Raw genomic sequence first — 20,948 nt, 5'->3', positions numbered from 1 at the left:
TGAGGGTTATTTTATTCTCCACTTGTCCGACCATTGCAGTTTGCAATAATAGGAGTGCCTGGATACATTTACCAAGATCTTTGAGAGCTAGTCTTAGTTCTCATTTAGCTAGGGTTAGCTGTCTTGGTTTATTCCATCACTTCTTTCATTCGTGCTGGTTTGCTAGTTATATATCTGTACAACAAGAAATCAAACTGACCAATATACAGGGAAAAAACTGTTTACATCAGAATAAGATTTGGCTTTGCTACAAAACTGTCAAGAGATTTAGATGCATGTTGGGAAGAATGTGCAACACACTATAGCGTTCATGAGACTCATTTTCCATGTACAAAACTGCCAATCGTCATAATCCACACCCTTTTATTTATCATCAAATAACCCATATGAAATGTATTCTTATATGGAAAGATACTGGGGGAAAGATCAGGATCAAATGAACTTGTAAATGTAACAGAAGCCTTTTGCCAACAATATGAACAACTGGCATTCACTAACACGGGTTTGTGCAGGTGAGAAATTCTATTGCAGCCAGCCACTAGAGGGCCTCTGTGAGATTTTGGCTTCACCTTTGTATCCTTGTTATGACCTCTATCCTTAAACACTTTACATGTCATTGGTCTCTACCCACGATGCTGCTGAATCAACTGCTGCTAAACTTGCTTCGTCTCTTCATCTCAAAAAGTGTGATACGGCAAAGCTTTAGTCCTTTAGTCTGTCCAACTTTATCACCTCATCACCTATACACTATGCTTATAGAGATCAGGCTGCAAAGCTTCAACTTTCATGATAATATCCACATCAGTGATATAGGGTTGGTCATTGCTAACTAGCTGACTCAAATCTCTTCTGTGGCATACAACACACTATAGCTGCTTTGCATTCTGGGACTTGGAGTCCAATGTTTGCCGTCCATTCTTGTTGCAGTGGATTTCTCATTAATATTACAGTGAATGAGACTGAAAATGGAGAGTGAGAAAAAAAAAACTTGGCTTTTTGAGAGGTAACGGTGAAATCTGACCAGATCATTAGGAGGATTTTTTCTTTTCTTTTCACTGTGCAATGTGCAAACAACCACTAAACTCTCAAAGGGATAACGAAACCTACAGATCCAAACAACAAACAAGCAGCTGAATCACACCACAAATATCTCAATATAAACCGTAAACTAACAAACTGACATTTATTGTGTTTCAGGGTGGAGGTTTCCTTTAAAAGTTTATGAAGGCTTTATCTCAGAACCAAACCAAACCAGTTCCCTGACTATCCTCTCATTTACACAGTGTCTCTGATAACATCCTCAAGTGCTCTCCAGTTGTTCAGTAATCTCTGCTAAAGTAAATAAAACCATCTTAACTATGTATTACAAAGAACATGGGGGTAAGAAAGGGTATGCCTGTGTGTGTGTGTGTGAAAGAGAGTGAAACCCGAACACTAAAGGGAAAAGAATTAAGGAATACTAGAAGCATTTGGAAGCTTTCAGTGAAATGATGTAACTCTGTAAAAATTTCCCCTCCAAGTTTGAGGGAGAGTTCCTTGGGCATGTTGAGGCTTGAGCAACCCTCCACATACACACCCTTCATCCTGTGGAGCTTACCTGCTGATCTGAAGCCTGCTTACCCATGTGGTTATAATACTCGCAGTACCTACAGAGTTTAGAGGAGCTGATTCCAGATCATTCCGCAAGAGCACCTTTCACCTGCCTACTAATCCTCCTGCAGTGCACAACCAAAGCCCACGCTGACAAAGGCAGCCATGCTGAAGGAACAGAGTGCCTCACACCGCTCTGTCTAGCTGTCTCTGTCCAGCCCACTTGGCTGCTGATCCAAGAGCATTTTTTTGTCCAAAAACAGGCCATGCTGAATAATTTGCTTGTTAAAGATGAGGCCTAATGTCGTTCCAAGGGAACTGAAGGCTATGATTTGAGGAGTGGAACTGGTCCGGGATCAGCTGGCATTTACAATAATGAACTCGAACCACACTAATCCATGTGAAAAGCAGAATGAATGCAGTGGCTCAGAAAGAGAGAGACAGAGAGCCCATGAATAGTGTAAGAGTAGGGCAGTTGTATGTAATGCACTTAATCCTGGTTCTCTCAGTCTATGTCCTGCATCAGACTGCTCAAAATGTCTTTAAGACACCCTAAAAACCCATCACACTTTATGTTCGCAACTTAACACCAACCCTTTTTTGTTGGCTTCTCTCAAAATGCAAGGATGTTTGCCTGCTCTAAAAGATCCTCTTATTTTGCAGTACACATCCACACACAGACAGAAAAAAGATATAATCAAAATTTCAATGTGTAAATCTCCTGTTTCTCTCATTAACACATCAGAAAATAAAATACAGAATAAAAATGTGCCAAGGTTTCTGATTCAGTTTTCCATTAAATAACCCTTTTTAAATACGATGCATCAATGACTTCACTGTAAACCTGGGTTTATCACTTAATCCATCGTACCGTTGTTCATTTCCTGCTCATTTATAGATCACACTTATTTAGGCCTGTACACATGCAAAGTAACTAACAGACATGGATGACCTCAATCATGTGGAGGAGTTTCCTGATTGGTTGAAATTTATTTACCTGCTGATATAAGAGCCTGGTACAGGAGCACTAACTGCAAAAAAAATATGAGAGCTGTGAATATGAGCGCCTGATGATTCCCAGGCCTTGGCTGAACTCTTAGTAGCACAGTGGTTATGCTTGGCCTCACTCTTCCCCTCTACACTCATGCTTTCTTTCATTACTTTCTTTTTTCCCCCTCTCTGACTTTCCTGTTGCTATTGACTACTTCAGTAAATTGGAACAATGTCCTTTTCTTTTTGGTAACCTAACCGCTGAGACTGTGTGTTCACACAGTCTCTTTATACGAGTCTGAGTGTGTGAAAGAAAAATCAGAAAGAGAAAGAAAGAGACAAACAGACAGAGAGAGAGGTAGGTTATCTCTAGCTCTAGTTACCTTTGAGGAAAACTCACCTTTCAACTGCATGGCCCTGGCCCCTGGCCCACTTCTTCCCTCCCTTTGTGTGTGTGTGTGTGTGTGTGTCTGCGCACAGGCTTGTCTTGTACAGTTCTGCCAGTTCAAAAGCAAATCTTTAACCCTGAATGTGCTGCGTGAGTAATGATGGGAGTGAACTGTCCCTGTGATCCACGTAATTATGTAATTTTGCCTGTCAAGCATAAATTACACATCATGTATATCACTACGTAACAGGAAAAATGATAGAGCAGTTGTTTTATTCATATGTCTGACACCATCAAGATAAAGCACTGGCTATGAAATGAAGCACATGATCATCTGTGCCTTCCCTGGTTGGTAGCTGATGTGCGATCGGGGAGAGATTCTTCTTTTTTCCATCACACTTTCAATCAGTTTATTATTAATCTTGGAATGTGTGTTGTATCCACCATACAAGTCACTGTGTGGGAGCTGTTACTATAGAAACTAGAACAAATGCATCATCCATGCAAAAATAATACATCATCTCTAACCAATCAGATTCAAGAATTCAACCATCTGGTGTAAGAACGTGATTTCTTTAAATAAAGACAGTCGCATATGCAATAGAGTGAAATTACTTTTTCAAGTATCCAAGCTTTATAAGAGGCAGGGGTCAGAGTACAGGGTTGGCCATGATATGGCATCTCGGAGCAGAGAGGGTTAAAGGCCTTGATCGAGGACCCAACAGTGACGGCTTGGTAGTGCTGGGGCTTGGACCCCCAACCTTAACTGTTGAGCCACCAATACATCCACCTACCGCCCAAACCCCTTAAAATGGATAAGACTTTTTATGAGAATGTTAGTGAAGGGTTTAAGAAACAGCACCTCTTCATAGCTAAATTAAATAACTCACTGGATTTAAATATGATATGATATAAACTTTGTGCAATATCACCCACTCCTAACTTCAGGAGATAAATATATTAAACACAGCAAGTATTTCCGAGCCCAAATATCTTGATATATGTATAATCCACACTTCTACCAAATTCACTGCATGACATGGAGCTCTCTTTGTGCACAGGGGCATTGCCATGCTGGAACAGGTTTGGACCACATAGTTCTAGTGAAGGGAAATTGTAATACTACAGCAAACAAAGGCATCCTCTACAACTGCGTTTCTATTTTTGTCGCTCAGGGAATACCCACATATGGAATGATGGTCAAGTGTCCACAAACATTTAGCCGTGCAGTGTAATTTAATAACGTATGGATAGATAGCTACTTAAGTGCATTAACAGAGGTTAAGGAATACAAACTAGTGCAAGAATTCCCAAGCAGAGGACAACTGTTAGAATAGAATAGTAACAAATCTAAACAAAGTTTCTAAATTAGCACACAAAGTAGATACAAAGTCAGACAGGACTTGTCCTGGGTTTTGACTATTCGGGCTTCAGCTATGAGGTTTAGTGTCGTGTCCTCACATCTGTTTTTAACATGCTGGACTTATGTGTTGTGCATTTCTGAAAACAATCATGTAAGCAAATAAATACGGACATCTAAAGTTGTTCTACCATCAACCAGGTTGTGCCTGGGCAGACACGTGTAGCGCAGCAGGCAGTGGGAATCGTGCTACAGTTACAGCATAGAGGTGGATCAGACCACCGTGAACATGTTCATTCCAACCGTACTGTAGAGCCCTGGCATTTAAGGGTGTGGAGAAAGTCTCGGGAGACAGGCGGAATGTTAGCATAGCGCTGAGCTCGTGTTTCTTCAGTCCGCAAAAAAATTCTCAGAGCACACCTTCACAAAACTAAAACAGCTCAACAGAAACAGACTCGCAGCTTTCAATGAGTCATGTTCATGCTCTGTCTGTGTTTGTGTATTGCACAATCCACCCGCTCAGCCACTTACTCTCATATTACCGCACAAAGAGGCACGAATAAATAGACTGGCTGTAATGAGACACAGGTGAGAAGCATCACACATAACCTGCTGGTTCGATCTGCCTCTTCTGCATCCACAAACCCGTGACAATTCCCTCGCCACCACATGTGTACCAAAAATATTTCTTATTTATTCCTAGTTGTCCTCCAGGCAACTTCCAATAAAAAAAAAAAAACATGCAAAATAATAGCCTGGACACAAAATCTACTTGTATCCAGCACCCAGGCTTGATTTGTCCCTCCCTGCACTTAAAAAGTCTAAAAGCTATACATTTTAATTATAAGTATTCATATTTATTTACTCGTAATAAACTAAAGACCAAGATCTTTTCCACAACCAACCACACTTGAAATACACTCCCTCAGGGAAATTATGCTGAATCCAGACATCCATCACTGCAGAACTCGCAGCTCAAACCCTCAGTGACGTGAGCATGGTGTGGTGGTGATGAGACAGCTGTAACACAGAGCTGGCAAGAACAAGGATTATATAGAATACTGTGAAGAAAATCTTTACCATGGCCATTAACTTGTTGCTTGATTCTTCTTGAATACTAACTGTATGCTGCAAATTTAAAATGCGGCTGAAAAACCCACAGCTCCATCTGGTTCAGATCTGCAGCCACTGTACTACTCCAATGAAACCCCCCTCCACTAATACCACTCCCTTTAAGTCAACATTACTCATTACTGTTCATCTTTTACTACAAAGACTGTTCCTCCTACTAACATACACACACCTAAAACAAATCTCACACACACACACAGAATAGAGAGTGAAGCTGACCAGTGCAATGGCTGTTCCAGGAGACAGAGCCAGCATTAACATATAACAAACATATATGAATATATGATATATACAAAAACAAGTTGAAACGTGAGTGAGTGAGAAAATTGAGAGTTACATTCTACTACACTGGCTACACTTTCTTTCCTTTACTCTGTCTTGCTTCTTCCAACCTAGCTCTGTCTCTCTTTCGTTCCTCTGTGGTCAGTCTTGATCGCAGTCTCCAATTTTTTCCTGTGGTCTCTCTTGGTTTTAATCTTTGTCTCTTTTACTGTGACCTTCTCCATCTAGATCTCGGTCCCTCTCTCTCTCCCTGTGTCTTGTTCTCAGTCTCTCACCCTGCCTGTGTCATCACAGTCTCTCTATGCCCTGATTATAGTCTTTCCCTTTGCTAATCACACACACACTGCCTCTGTGTTGATCTTAGACCTTGTCTAGATCTCGGTCTTGCACATTTCTTGCACACTTTGATGACAATCTCTTTTCCACTCCATCTCTCTCTTTTTCAATGTCTCGGTCTTGAACACTGTCTCTGTTATCACCACAGTCTCTCTGCCATGATAGTGGTTACACACACTGTTTACTCACAGTCTCTCTGTCTCAGTCACTCTTACTTTGTCTCGATCCCCGTCTTTTGGTCGGTGTTGATCTCAAACTCTCCATCAGATTCTCAGTGCCTGGCTCGATCTCCGCGCAATCTCTCACACAAACAGTTGTACAATCTGATTGCCATTTCCAGTGGAGAAAACCTAAACATTACTTTCCATATATTTTGGTTTCAATTCATGAGCAAGTAAAACAGCCAGACAGTGGAAACTCTTGTGGCATGCCAGAATATGCCACAAATAATCTAAAAGGGGGCAGATACTAAAGTCATGATTATAACCAAAATATATACATCTCCTCACTGCAGGTATCTGAAAGAGATATTATATACACACACCATCCAATTTACTGTGCTACACTGACGTCAAATATATTCTTACGTTTTAATTTGTTGTTTTACTTCATTATAACTAATCTGCATTAACTGTTAAGTTGAATGTTTATACCAGTGGCTTTAAGAGCAAAATGGTTACCAATTAGTGTGAACCCAGGGTAAGAGTGAATCTAAGCCAAAATCAATGACACTATTTTTAGCTCCATGTCTCCATTTCTTTGGGTCATTTTTACACTGGTATTCTTTCCCTTAACACTGCTTTGTTTACAATACAAACCTTAACAAGAAATCAGGTAGCTGTACACAGTGCTAGAAAATCTGTACATGTAATATTTTTCATTTCATTGTCTGTACCACTTATCTGATCTATCCTCGGGTTACAGGGATCTCAGGTGTTATCGGGCATCAAGGCAGGATACACCCTGGACGCCCTGGAGTGCCAACCCTTCGCAGAGCACACAAACACTCATTCACTCAAGCAATCACACACCACAGGCAATTTAGAGACTCCAGTCAGCCTTTGGACTGTGGGAGGAAACCGGGGCACCCGGAGGAAACCCACCAATCACGGGGAGAACATGCAAACTCCACACACATAGTGAGTGGGAGCGAGACTTGAACCCAGGACTACAAGTATTGTCTGGAATGTAATTTTTTGAGAGTCTGTACAATTGTTACCAATAACGTTTTTTTTTTTTTGTTAAGAGGTTTTGCACAGTGTTTTCTTGGCTATTCTACCAGAACCCATAGAAATGGATCAAAGTAATAGCATTTCACAGTTCCTTTAAAAATAATAGTAATCTTGAATTCTTGACCTGCTGGAAAACCCGTGCGTGGAGCCCATCACAATGAGCCTCGTCACACTGCAGAGCATGACAAGACCTCCTGCTGACACCAAATCTCTATCAGAGCTGCCTTTTCAGGATGACAAGACAGAAAGAGACGAAAGATTAAGCTTTTGTGTGGAAATTTATGCTCGCTGTCAGTAGATTGTGTAGTTTTCTTACGGCAGGAGGCACAATCTGCCTACGGGCTATACTCATAATCCTGCATCTTTAAAGCAGACGTGCACAGGTGTAAAGGGATATGATCCAACAACTTTTTTTTTTCCACGTGTGCTTTTGTCAGGAGATTGTACATTTAGATTGTTTACAATGCCACAGCCATCCATGAGTGTAAACGTCTCTGTCCATCAGAACAACACTAATCAATCATGGACATCTATATGCTTGTGTATGCAGAGGTTCATGCTTTCCTCCGAGTGTTCAGTTGCCCTGTGATGCAGAATAAGCAGCAGTTTGGAAATATGTGGTGGCTGATTTCATGTTTCGGAAAGGAAGCCTTCTGTCTTGACAGTCTGGAGCTGTCGTTTTTTATATGAGAGAGATGGGAAATGACAAATGGATGAAATGAAAGAAAAACAAAGAAATAAAACCAGTAATGTTTGTTTTACAGATAAGCATCAGGAGATGAACGTTCAGATTGTGTGGCTTAGTTTGTGAACAAATTTACAGAGCTCTTTTGATTCCTAGCGTTATTCTAGGAGGCAACCAGTTTCATCAAAATGAGTTACGTTTTAACAAAATGAGGGATGTGGTAGCTTAGTGGTTAAGGTACTGGACTACTGAATGGAAGGTTGTGAGTTCAAATCCCAGCTCCACCAAGCTGCCACTGCTGAGCCCTTTAGCAAGGCCCTTAACCCCTTGGTTGGGTAAGATCAGATAAAAAAGGGTGTCTGCCAAATGCCAGAAATGTAAGTGTAGCATATGAGCTGTAGTTCCAGGTCATATTTTTAGTTTCTGCTCCAGAGTAAGAGTTGGTTTCTCTTTTCTACCTCCCCCTCCCCAAAAGCATTTTCCAAAAGCATATCTTACATCAACGGTGTTGCGCCATCACTAGATTAAAGGAAGTCTTCCGTGTTGTTTTTGTTTTTAATGAAACCAAATCTTCATGGGAGTGTGTTTTGTACACGTGCGGCATGCTTCTCATGTCAAGGTTCTGAAGTGTGAATTTGTGCTTTGTGAGTCATGACTGCTGATCTGTTGCATGCCACGTGCACCGGTTTTAAAGAAAATACATACTAGCGTCATGTTCGTGTCACTAAGTAATACAAATGCATTGTTTTGCTCTCACTCAGGTTAGTTTTGGGAGTTTCCTCTGACTTCCATTTCCTCGGATTAAGAAACCTTGTTGGAAACGTGTCTCGAGTGTCCCATCATTTGAAACCAAACCTCCAGCATTGTGCACACCTTTATTTGAGTAAATCCTTGTTAATACAGGAAGAACACACCTGGAATTATGCAAGAAAGCAAATACAAAGAAGCTTCTAAAGACTAAGAATAAAAAGACAAAAGCATAACTGGTCAACTTACTCCAAGTTACTGTTGTGTGTAAGAGACTAGGGTGTTCAAAACAGATGCCACAAGAAGTCAAACAGCAAAAGGAGAATAAAGAGAGGTGAATTAGTATTCATGCTGGCATCTCCTGTGCCACTAGTCCAGGTGTTTGGACCAAATACAGAAACTCGTAGAGAGAGGGTGAAAGGGAGAGAGAGAGAGAGAGAGAGAGAGAGAGACAGACAGACAGACAGACAGAGAGGGCTGAGCTACATTCCACAGGATGGAGTAGCGATAGGGAAATGGAAAAGACAACATAAGCGAGTCATGGTGGAAGTGGAAAAAGTGCCCCATTTCTGTTTCCTCTCTCTGAGAAAGGGTGGAGGAAGGGATAGAAAAGTATTTGGAAAATGAATAGTTGAGCAAAATCAATGAAATCTGGTAATGGAAAAAAGATGACAGACTCCCAAGACCATGATTACCTGTTCCCAGTTACAGAATACACACACACACACACACACTGCCTGTCTCCCCTACTGCAAATCTGCTTGGAGAGTGTGTGTGTGACTGAGTGTGTGTGTGTGAGAGAGAGAGAAAGAGAGAGAGAGACAGTTTCAAGCCACAGATGTACCAACACAGTGACTTCATTCCTGATCAGCAGGTCCAGGTTGTCTGCCTGAAGACATATTCAGGGGTAACTTGTATTTTTGGAAGTGTGCACCTACAGTGACTACGCCTGTGCGTGTGTGTGCACATGCGTGTGTGTGTGCATGTGTGTGTGTGCAAGGGCCAGGTTTTTATGTGGCTTTAGGGTGGGCCTAGCAAATTACCTAAAGTGGAAAGAGTGAGATCAGGTGTATTTCTGCTATTTTGGAGTCTACAATAACGAACAAGATGATATCTTACTATCCTTGTGAGGAGATTCCATTACCTATTCTTAATACATCTAATTAAATGTCATGCCTACAACTAAACTTAACTCTAGTAAACGAGTAGAACCCGATGCCAACAGCACTGGCGGGGATACCGCTGCTGCCAACAAGTTTAATTCTTCTTGTTACCAGTTTGCATGCCTGAAAAAAAAAAATCCCCTTAACATATACTTGAAGCAGAAAGGAAACTAGTGGAAAATACTATTTCAGGCATTTGACCCTACTGTGACCTTGACCCTGGATCAATTCCAAAGTCTGTTCAGTTCATCTGCTGGTTATGAGTCCAAACAAATCCTACAAACATTCAAGCACTAGCTCTCGAGATATCATGCTAATGAAAACTGAGAGACGGACAACCAGAAAACATGATGGCTCATGTGGCAGATGCATGACTACAGGAGACACACTTAAGCTGCTTCATTACAATCGTATGCATGCACACACTTTTCTCAAAACCGGAAGAATACACTTTACACAACCTTTGTCTTGCTTATTATAAATTCTGAAACTGACTGAAACACCAGCAGCCTGGTGAGCTGGCTGGGGCTTTGTTTGTGTGTGTGTGTGTGTGTGTGTGTGTGAGAGAGAGTGCACAGGAGATCTCACAGATGAAAAAAGAAAAAAAGAAGAAAGAAGAAAAAAAGAGACCAAACAGACAGACAGAACTGCATGTGTTCCTATACACTTTGCAACCCAGAGATATCTGGAGTCACTGTCTGAACATTTCTTACATTAACACTTCACTCATCTTCTGGACTGAAATGCTGAAGTGGTATTTATTCAATGATGCATTTCAGGTTTTGCCTGAGTGAGTGAGAGAGAGGGAGAGATCCGTGTTTACTCAGCCAACACAACACAACACAACACACAGAAACAGGAGGCGAATTATCTTAAAAGGATGCTGTCGTTATGCTTGTGATCCATTGCATTGTACAGTTAGCTTGGTTATTAAAGCGATGTATATTTAGGATCAGTATCAAAAGATACTGGAGTGGCCTGTACACCGTGCTCTGAGATCAGCATTGCATCATACACAGAAAAGATGTGATCAGTCCCAGTATCACTCCCTGAGATGATATGAGGAAGAAACCTGGAAAGGAACCAGGCTCAGAAGGGAACCCATCCTCATTTGGGTGACAGTGGACAGTAAATAATGTAACTGTAATTGATTAATGTCCTTTCTACAACAGCAATCAAGGGCCCATGAGGAACTATTAGGTCATTGTAGTTTCTGAGTTCATTATAGACAATAATTCCTTGCCGTCACAAGCTGACAGATGAAATGGCAGATCTGCGACAGTGTGAAAGTCCCCAAACTTCTCTTTACTGACAAGTAACACAGATCTTGCATCTCTCTTCTCTCACCAACAGATGGTTTATATGGGGTAGGTCGGATCAATTACAGTAAGGTACCATCAGACATTTAATGATAATATCTCGTATCACAGCGTAATGGAATTCTCGAATTCTGATAGGCCAAATGATGCTGATTATTTCTTATATATATATATATATTTTTAAATATTATCATCAATGATGATTATCCTTTAAAAAATATTATCATTATTATTAATAATATATTATTATTAAACAGCAGTTGTGATAGTAGTGCTGACTAGACTACAAGTCAACTAGTTTGGCCAGCGCCCTCATCCAAAAGTATTGGAACAAGGCGGCCACCCGTTCTTTTTTTGCTATAAACTAAAGACATGTGTGTTTGAGATTATTTATAAAAAAAAAAAAAAAAAAAAAAAAAGAATTAGAGCATTCATTTTCTGATATATACACACACATGTAGACATATTATACAAATTATAACCTGACACTTCTTGCTTGAACCCACTCAATTTTCATGTGATCAAAAATATTGGAACACGCGTTAATTGATGCCTGGGTGTGTCCTGTTATATTGATTACTTTTAAACAGCTGATAGCTCCAAGGGTCTAGTTTTGGTCTGAGCCCTGGGTTTCGCTTGTAAGGACTGCATTTGTTGTTAAAAGGATTAAAAAAAAATCATGAAGACCAGAGATTTGCCTATGGGTGAAGAGGAAGCCACTTCGAAGATCAGAAAGGAAGGAAATTAATCAGAGCCATTGCACAAGACTATCTAGACTATCTAATTATATAATACGTTGGTATGTGCTTTAAAAAAATAAAAATGAAACCACAGGTGTACCAACAACCAGACATTAAAGAGATTGGGAAAAGAAAAACAGCATCAGTTGATGACAGAATCATTGAGTGAGCTGTGAAGAAAAACAAAAAACAACAGTGTGTGTCAGTGACATCAACAACTTCCACAAAGCAGGAATGAAGATATCACAATCCACTGTTTGAAAAAGAAATCCCATAAATCACTCATCAGTGAGAACCAGAAAACCTGGAACCAAGTGATGCAAAGGCCAAAGTGGAGAGAGAAAGGATCTGCTCATGATCCAAAACATACAAAGCTCATCAGTCAAGCACAGTGTGGTAGTATCATGGCTTGGGCTTGCATGACGACTTCTGGAATGGGATCAATAAACTTTATTGATGATGTAACTCACAATGGTAGCAGCAAAATGAATTCTGAAGTCTACAGAAACTTTCTATCTGCCAATTTACAGAGCAATGCATCCAGTCTAACTGTGAGGAACTTCATCATGCAGCAGGACCATCACCCAAAACACACTCAAAACAACAAAAGACTTAGTTGATGATCAGGGAATAGAAGCTTGGAAAAGCATTACAAAAGAAGAATGAACACTTGGATATGTCAGTGGGTCATTAGGTTATTCCAGACACGAGCTATGCAACCAAATATTGAATGTTATTTACACCGATCAGGCATAACATTATGAGCACTGAAAGGTGAAGTGAATAAGACTGATTATCTCCTCAACAAGTGAACATTTTGTCCTCAAAGTTGATGTGTTAGAAGCAGGAAAAATGGGCAAGTGTAAGGATTTGAGAGAGTTTGACAAGGGCCAAATTGTGATGGCTAGACGAATGAATCAGAGCATCTTCAAAACTCCAGCTATTGTGGGGTGTTCCCGGTCTGCAGTGGTCAGTATGTATCAAAAGTGGTCCAAGGAGGGAACAGTGGTGAACCAGTGACAGGGTCAGGGGCGGCCAAAGCTCATTGATATACCTGGGGAGCGAAGGCTGGTCCGTGTGATCCGATCCAACAGACGAGCTACTGCTGCTCAAATTACTGAAGACGTTAATGCTGGTTCTAATAGAAAGGTGTCAGAACACACAGTGCATGATGGGTCAGGGCTGTTTTGGCAGCAAAAAGGGGGACCAATACAATATTAGGCAGGTGGTCATAATGTTATGCCTGATCGGTGTACATCAATGTACAGAAATTCGGATCTAACTCATTTAGGCTGCATTTTGATATCAAACCTTAACATCTTCAGTTTAAAGCAAAGAAATTAAGTCACTGGTGTTCTAATACTTTTAAAGGGGACTGTGAGTTTTAGCTAGGAAAAAAAGAAGTAAAAGTTTAACTACATGTCCCGACATATTAAAGTTATCAGAATGGAGGGATTTCCACATCAGGAGGTTTCTCAGTAACACGACAAGCAGCATTTTTGTATTATTAACTTCAAGGGGAATAAAACAGAAACAAACACTGGTAAGGGAATTGACTGTTTATAGCTGTTCTAAGGACACCAGGAGCTTAACTGTTTCATGGACATTCCTCATCTGCAATCTGATCAAACATATATACATAAAAATTGGAAAATGGTGTACTGTTATTGGAAAATAGTCAGCAAGGGCTGATGTTATCTGTTACCACCCTGAAACCCTACCACCTATTTTCCTATAACACACACCACTTGTTTTATTCCATACATACATTTACATGGGAGTGGTGCATCACTAACTAACTCACAGCTCCAGTACTAAAGCATAAACCTTTAAGTCATATTCTTCACTCAGTCCTTGAATACCCCGAGCCACTCCTCTCTTTTGTACTATTATAGCTCTCTGGACAGGTTTTCAAGATTTTATACCTCTTTCCCCGGGAATTTGAACATATGTTAAATTTTTGTTTACATTAATATCAGTAGAACAGAGCGCTAACCACACTGACCACATCAACTCAGACTGCAGTCTCTCATTATTTTGCCGGACTTTCAACATGCATGTAGTGCGTACTGATTCATTCCACAACTAGGAAACAAGTTTTATTTAAAATGCACACACTCACGTAAATAGCTACAGCAACAGTGTGATTTTCCACTCAGTAAAATAATAATTTCCCCTTCCTTCTACATAAATAATCCATTTAACTGACCCACGGCCATGTAGACTGTATCAAACAATCTAACTGTTCCAAGCCTAACTCTATAATATTTAACAAAAGGAGTGTTGCTCTCATCCTAGTCTCAGCTCTTTACACATATACACACACGCTCAGAACGTTCAGAGAGGAAATAACAGAAGCAAAATTGCCTAATCCTACAGTAAACTGGGTTTCCATTACACAGTTAAACACAGAGAGAGAGAGAGAGAGAGAGAGAAGAGACAGAGTGAGAGAAAGAGAGACAGAGAGAGAGAGAGAGAGAGAGAGGGGAAGAGAGAGAGGGGAAGAGAGAGAGGAGAGAGAGAGAGAGAGAGAGAGAGAAGAGACAGAGTGAGAGAAAGAGAGACAGAGAGAGAGAGAGAGAGAGAGAGGGGAAGAGAGAGAGGAGAGAGAAAGAGACAGCTAGTGAGAGATAGAGAGAGAAGAGACAGAGTGAGAGAAAGAGAGACAGAGAGAGAGAGAGAGAGAGAGAGAGAGAGAGAGAGAGAGAGAGAGAGAGGAGAGAGAAAGAGACAGCAAGTGAGAGAGAGAGAGAGAGAGAGAGAGAGAGAGAGAGAGAGAGAGAGAGAGGAAGAGAGAGAGGAGACAGAGAGAAAGAGAGACAGCGAGTGAGAGATAGAGAGAGAGACAGAAACAGAGAATAATTCACTGTAGGCACAATTTGCCAATCTGTAGACATGTCCAAAAACAGAGAGGAGAGTATACAGTGTAAGATGTCTGACTGGCCTTTAACTAATTAAAGCTGTCTAGCTGTAAATGAAAATAATTGCAGTCTGTTTAGAGATGTGTGTTTGCTGTACATATGTAATTGAATACATCTGAATCTCTTTTTTTAATCATTCAAAACATCTTGCCTCAAGGTGTCTCTTAGTCTTTGTTCTGTATTGAGACACTTTTTGAGGCCTTAGATATGCTACTCTGGCATTTCCTAAAAAGACCCGTGTTTTTTGCTACCCTGCCTCTTTCTGTAGTTTTATCCCAACAGTCCTCTTAATATGACCATCGTGGCCTTTTTGTAAAATTCCTGGAACGGTTTGTACATTTAGTAGTACAGTACATTTATCTCAGCTGTTAGTCAACACCAGAGCTGCTGAGATTTTAAAGACTATTTTAGACATTGTCTGGGCCTTCTGGACTTTCAGCCTCCGCACTGATTCTGCCAGAAATATGTACTAAAGTCTGACTAATCATTATCCCAGGCTACGTATATACCAGCTGTTATGCACTGGGCCTTACACCATCATCTTGCTTGTTAGACTGCGCTCACATACCGCTAAATCTGTTCGGAGAAAACACGACTGATGATGAAAGAGAGAACTGAGAAGCGGCCACGGCTGCATGATGCACAAAAACCAACTCTCTCACGTCAGGACAAGAACTCACAATAACACATGAGTGCAGAAGAGCTGCATTTCATTAACTGTGTAAAGAGATGAATAAGATGACATTCATTATGTGGAGTAAAGCAGAGCAGTCCTTAAACCCTACCCTATTAACACATTGTTATGCTGTAAACACTTCACCACAGGCGTGCTTAAGCTGACCTCAGGACAGCCTCTGACCCTTTTGATGGGGTCTGTAAGGAGAAGCATCAACCTACTGTACCCCAAAGAGTACTTTAAACAGATTTTATATGCAGTTGTCTCTGAAGTACATTTGGTGTAAGTGCATCAGAACCACAACTGTTTTTGTTTATTAAACACAACAATTGTGGTATGAACTTTTGTTTATTAAAGAAAGGGCATGTGGCATTTTTTATCCATTTATAGTTATGTTTACTGTTCTAGACAATCCCCATTTAAGTTAGATTTTTCACTGGGATTTCACTCAACAGCTAGAAATCGTCTTATTCCTCTCTCCACAATCACAAAAATAAAAACCCACTTGTAACCAAAAAAAAAAACTCCTCCACAAACCACTTTCCTGACCATTACAAAGTGAATAAACCTTCTGACCAATCAGATTTGAGAGCTCTGATGTAACAGCAACGTTGCAATAAATGATATACACATTGTAAGACTTTGCTGTATTTTTACAACACCAGCTAGTATTGACCCACTGGTACTTACAGTGAAATACCGCACATTAATTTAACGCGTTATTGGAGCCTAAACAAAGGCCTCAAGGATCATGAGATTTTTTTTTTTGCAATACTGCCCACTCCCACCCACAACCTGTTTACAGCACACAGAGAATGGTGTTTTTCATACTTCCGTCCCAGTAAAGATGAGACAGAAAGATAGCATGTGAGAGGCACATCTGCCAAGTCCTATCATACACACACAACACAAAGAGACACAAAACACCTCGGCCACGCCTGTATGTAGTGTGGAATGCCTGCTCCAGGTGCAGGTACCTGCTTGTAGTTTGGCATCGCATGCCCACTGCTGCCTTCAGTAATTCCTCGAACAGTCAGGGATAAACAGTAACCAGAGCTAATCATTAACAAAGTGTTTAAAAGGGGAAAAAAAAAAAAAAAAAATACACCCTTGCACGGCCATGGAATGTGAGCAAGAACAGAGTTGTTCAGTTGTAACAGAGAAACAGACAGGAAAATTCCATCAGGACAGGACGAGTACAATATCAGGCTTTATAACAACAGGAAGCGTGGCGGAGTGAATCCACTGTGTGTTTCACTCTGAATGTGTTAGGATATTACAGTGCACTTTATGTTCAAAGTGTCTTTTGGAAATGTAGGAGAAGCAGAAATAGGAGGATAACGAATATTCTGACAGATCCACTGACCACTTAAGTAAAATCATACGATTTCTCTTGACACTCCATACTTCACACACGTTATGTGACAAAAGAATGATGGACAGAAATTTCCGTATGAGCAAAAGTAAGAGAAATGAATTAGGGCTGTGGAATATGGCAAAAAATATCATATGATAAACCATTGTAGGTTTACAACCAACTACCAGCAAAACACTTATTTAATGCCTATTAACGTAAGCATTTCCAGTTTCATTTTGTTAGTTTCAATATTAAATCATTTTCACTTACCCGTATTGGCGCACTAGAGAAGCGAACCTTCCTCCTGGCTGAGCATTCTTCCTCCTCCGAGAGACCGATAATTTCATCATACTCCTCATAGTACTGATCATCCTCTTCTTCTTCTTCTTCCTCCTCCTCTTCTTCTTCTTCTTCTTCTTCTTCTTCCTCCTTCTGAGCAGGCCCTGTCTCCTTATCATCCACAAATGCTGCATTTTCAAAGCTATAAAACACTGGTGATGTCTTCGCACTTTCATCCTGGTCATCTTGCTCACTGTCTTCCTCTTCTTCATCATACTGTTGGTCACTCTCTTGCTTTGTAAGCTTCTCGCTCTGTCCCTCCTGTAACTGAGAAACTGCCTTTTCCTGCTTCTTGACCTCTGTAACCTTCTGAAGATCATCTGGAGATGGAGGACTCAAAGCCTCTCTGGTCAGACCTCCTCTCAGGACATCAGGACTGAGCTCCCTTTTGAGCTTCAGCTCTTCAAATACACAGTCCTCCTCATTCTCCTCGCTTTCGGATGATTCGTTCTGGACCCTGACTAGTTCTGCACGAACCACTCCTGCCCCAACAGGATCCAAGCTCTGCGGGGACTGAGGAGGTACCGTGTCTCCGGATGAGCTCCGCAAAGTAATGGACTCGTGCTTTGCCGCCTCTGGACCCTTGACTCTGTTGTAAAAACTGCTGATAAAAGCTGACGACTTCTGATCCCTAGGAGGAACACTGGGTTTGGCTTCCTCAGGGCCTGTGCAAGATTTATGTAAACCATCAGCTGATGAGGACGGATGTCTGGAAGTGGGGACGCAGGTCTCATCACTGCCTTTTGTAGTAGGAGAGGTGGGCTTAGAAGGTGCTTGAGAGACCACCGAGCTAGATTTTGATGCCGGGTCACTGGTTGGTGAGGTCGGAGAGTGAGCTGGTTTGGAATGATTAGTCGGGGAGGTTGGCTTTTGAAAGTGGTCATTTAACGGTGAAGTTGGTTTGGGAGTGGTGTTTCGTACAGGAGGCACGGGTCCTGATTTTTCTGTAGGGCTACACACCTTCTCTGGTGTTTTAGCTGATGTTCTTGCTGACTCTTCATTATCACTATCTGCCATGAAATTCTCCAGTCTTCTCGATATAGGTCCTGCATTTAATAATCGATTGGCCTGCTTCGAGTTCTCAGCATCCTTGCTTTCTGGCGAGGCAGGGCTTCGATCTGTTTTAATAACGCTGTTGTTGCCATTTTCGGATGATCCTACGGGTTTCCTGCCCGCTTTCTTTTCTTCACACACATTACTCTGGGAAAGGCGTCCAGAGGCCCTGCCTGGGGCCTGCCTCTCTACTGTAGTCTGATCCTTTATACCCCTCTCAAATAGTTTTCTAGTTACAGAAAACTTCTCAGCCAAGGCCGCTTTATCGATCTCTGGGTCCTCTCCTTTTGGGGTCCTGTCACTCTGAGGGTCCAAGCTGTTCGGGCCAGGTTTGTGTGTGGCACTAGCTGGGAATTTTGCTGGGGGTGAGATCTGAGGCGCATCCTTCATGGTGGCTTTCCCATCTTGACTCTCTTGCTGCTGGCTATCCATCTGCAGAAAAATGTTCTTGATCTTATTGACACGGTTGCCAAAGTTTCGTCCCCTGGACATGTCCTCACGGAGCTCACCGGAGGAGCCATTAGCACAGGACTTGGAGGCGATGTCGGGCTTGGTTCCGTCAAAGGAGCACTTGATGGCGTGGAAGTCCGCCTTGTACGCGTTTCTGTGAGGAGACGCGCTCCTCAGAGTCCTCTCGCCTTTGCTCTCGGTTTTGATCATTTTCTCACACACACTCCCTAGTGAGCTGAAGGAGTAAACCTCTGATCCGATCTCGCTGTACTATTTGTAGCTGAAGCGTTTTATCCTACTCGCCCGAAGCCATAAAGTCCGGAGTTTCTCGGGGGCATTGTTTCAGACCAAACAGGCGGCGGACATCTGCAAAAAAACAGAGAGAGGCAAATTCCCTGTAGATGGGGGAACAGTGTCACATAACTTGTGTGCTAACTCGTAGCTCCTAGTCACTTTTGTAGTCCATTGTTAAAACAGTAGTGTCCTACAGTCTGGCTAGGCTAGCGATTTTATCAAGTTTCGTTCACAGCTCAACTTAGAGCATCAGTATTACTATTATTATTATTATTATTATTATTATTATTATTATTATTATTATTAGCACACCGTCTACTTGTCTTGTTACTGACTTGTTGCTTGTGTGCTTTTTATATACACGCTATAGATGTATACAAGCTACTACTGAGAAGTTAAACCCTGCAAACAATGGCCTTTTCAAAACACAAAGTCTCAGTGGGAATCTTTTCCTTGGCCGGCGCGAAGATTTTCTGAAGTTGAGTCGCGAAGGAAAATGCAAAAAAAAAAATAATAATAATAAGAAGAAGAAGAATACTTTTACGGGCCTCTCTCGCGCGCACACACACACACTCAGTGTTACCTTCAGCAAAGGTGCTTTGTTCCTTTGTGCCGGTCGACTTGTTCCCGGTGTTCCCGGTGTAACACTTTCAAACTTGTCATTTCTTCCCCGCCATCGTTACTCCTACCTCCTCACCTCACTCCTGTGTGTTTCTCACTCCTTGAAAACTCCAGACCTGTCGAAGCTCCGCCGCCGCCGCTCGTGCTCGTGTGTGTAGCGCGCGCGTGCAACACGGTAAGAGGCGGGCGCGTGCACGCTCGCATTCCAGGACCGCTTGTAAAATCCCCCCCCCCCTCCCTGTGCACGCGCCGGGTGAGCGGAAGCGGTGTGGAGAAAGAAAAAAAAATCAGTTCTCCCTGACTGCCATAGCTCAACAACAAGTGTCCGTGGAAAAGTGCAAGAGTGATAAAATGCTGCGTTTCCTCCTTGTGTAGGTTCAAGCACCGAAGTGGCGTGTTCAGTTATGAGGGCAAAGAGAGGAAAGAGTGGCATCTCAGACTTAAACAAATCTGCATGTGTAGAATAGATTTGTGTCTTGAATAAATGCCACTACTCTACTGGCTTTATGGCTGCTTTACAGTTCAACATTCATTCATTCACTTGTTCATACATACAGCCATTCATCCACCTTCACCAACCGCCGTATCCTGGTTAGTGTTTGCAGTGGAATTCAGCCCAGCCCGTCTTACACACTCACTCACACTCACACACACACATTCACACCTAGGGGCATTTTATCATACTTAACCGTCCTATCTGTATGTTTTTGGTAGATGGCAGGAAACCAGAGAACCCCAAAGAAACCCAGACCGTCACAACCAGCCAGAATATTAACATTGATTACATCATTGGGGTGGGATATATTAGGCAGCAAATGAACAGTCAGTTTGCAAAGTCAATGTGTTGAGAGCAGGAAAAATGGGCAAGCATATGGGCCAAATTGTGATAGCTAAGACTGGGTCAGAGCATCTCCAAAGCAACAGGTCTTTTTTGGGTGTTCCTGGTACGCAGTGGTTAGTACCTACCATAAGTGGACCAAGGAAGGAGAACCAGAAACAAGGTCATGAGCACCCTAGGCTCAGTAATGCACACAGGGAACGAAAGCTATAGGCCGTCTGGTCCGATCTCACAGAAGAGCTACTTTAGCTGTACTGTAGACGGCACCAGGATCCACTCTATGGGAAAAAGGCAATAGGTGGTATGATGCTCTAGGCAATGTTTTGCTGAAAAACATGGAGACTGGCATTCATGTGGGTGTTACTTTGACATGTACCACCTATCAAAACATTCTTGCAGATCACTTCATGGTAACTGTATTCCCTATAGGCAGTGA

The 20,948-nt window shown here is 41.8% G+C and overlaps 1 protein-coding gene across 5 annotated transcripts in view; it reads right to left on the bottom strand.

The window, feature by feature from the left end:
- Nucleotides 1-19,830, bottom strand: part of ppp1r9ala (protein phosphatase 1 regulatory subunit 9A-like A) — a 32,160-nt gene extending 12,330 nt beyond the window's left edge. For 4 of the 5 annotated variants that reach the window (XM_058390992.1, XM_058390995.1, XM_058390997.1 and 1 more), the window contains exons 1-2: nt 19,637-19,830; nt 17,188-19,125 (exon numbers count right to left, since the gene is read on the bottom strand). In XM_058390992.1, the coding sequence (XP_058246975.1) occupies nt 17,188-18,969 (1,782 nt within the window). In that variant the 5' untranslated portion in view covers nt 18,970-19,125; nt 19,637-19,830. Of the gene's footprint in view, nt 1-17,187; nt 19,155-19,636 lie in introns of all 5 variants that reach the window. The other variant, XM_058390993.1, reaches the window with a different exon arrangement.
- Between the last annotated feature and the right edge of the window lie 1,118 nt (nt 19,831-20,948).

This window comes from Hemibagrus wyckioides, linkage group LG06 (assembly GCF_019097595.1).
Source record: "Hemibagrus wyckioides isolate EC202008001 linkage group LG06, SWU_Hwy_1.0, whole genome shotgun sequence".
NCBI lineage: Eukaryota > Metazoa > Chordata > Actinopteri > Siluriformes > Bagridae > Hemibagrus > Hemibagrus wyckioides.
The sequence above is the reverse complement of the archived record's forward strand: the minus strand, read 5'-3'. Positions and strand labels throughout refer to the sequence as shown.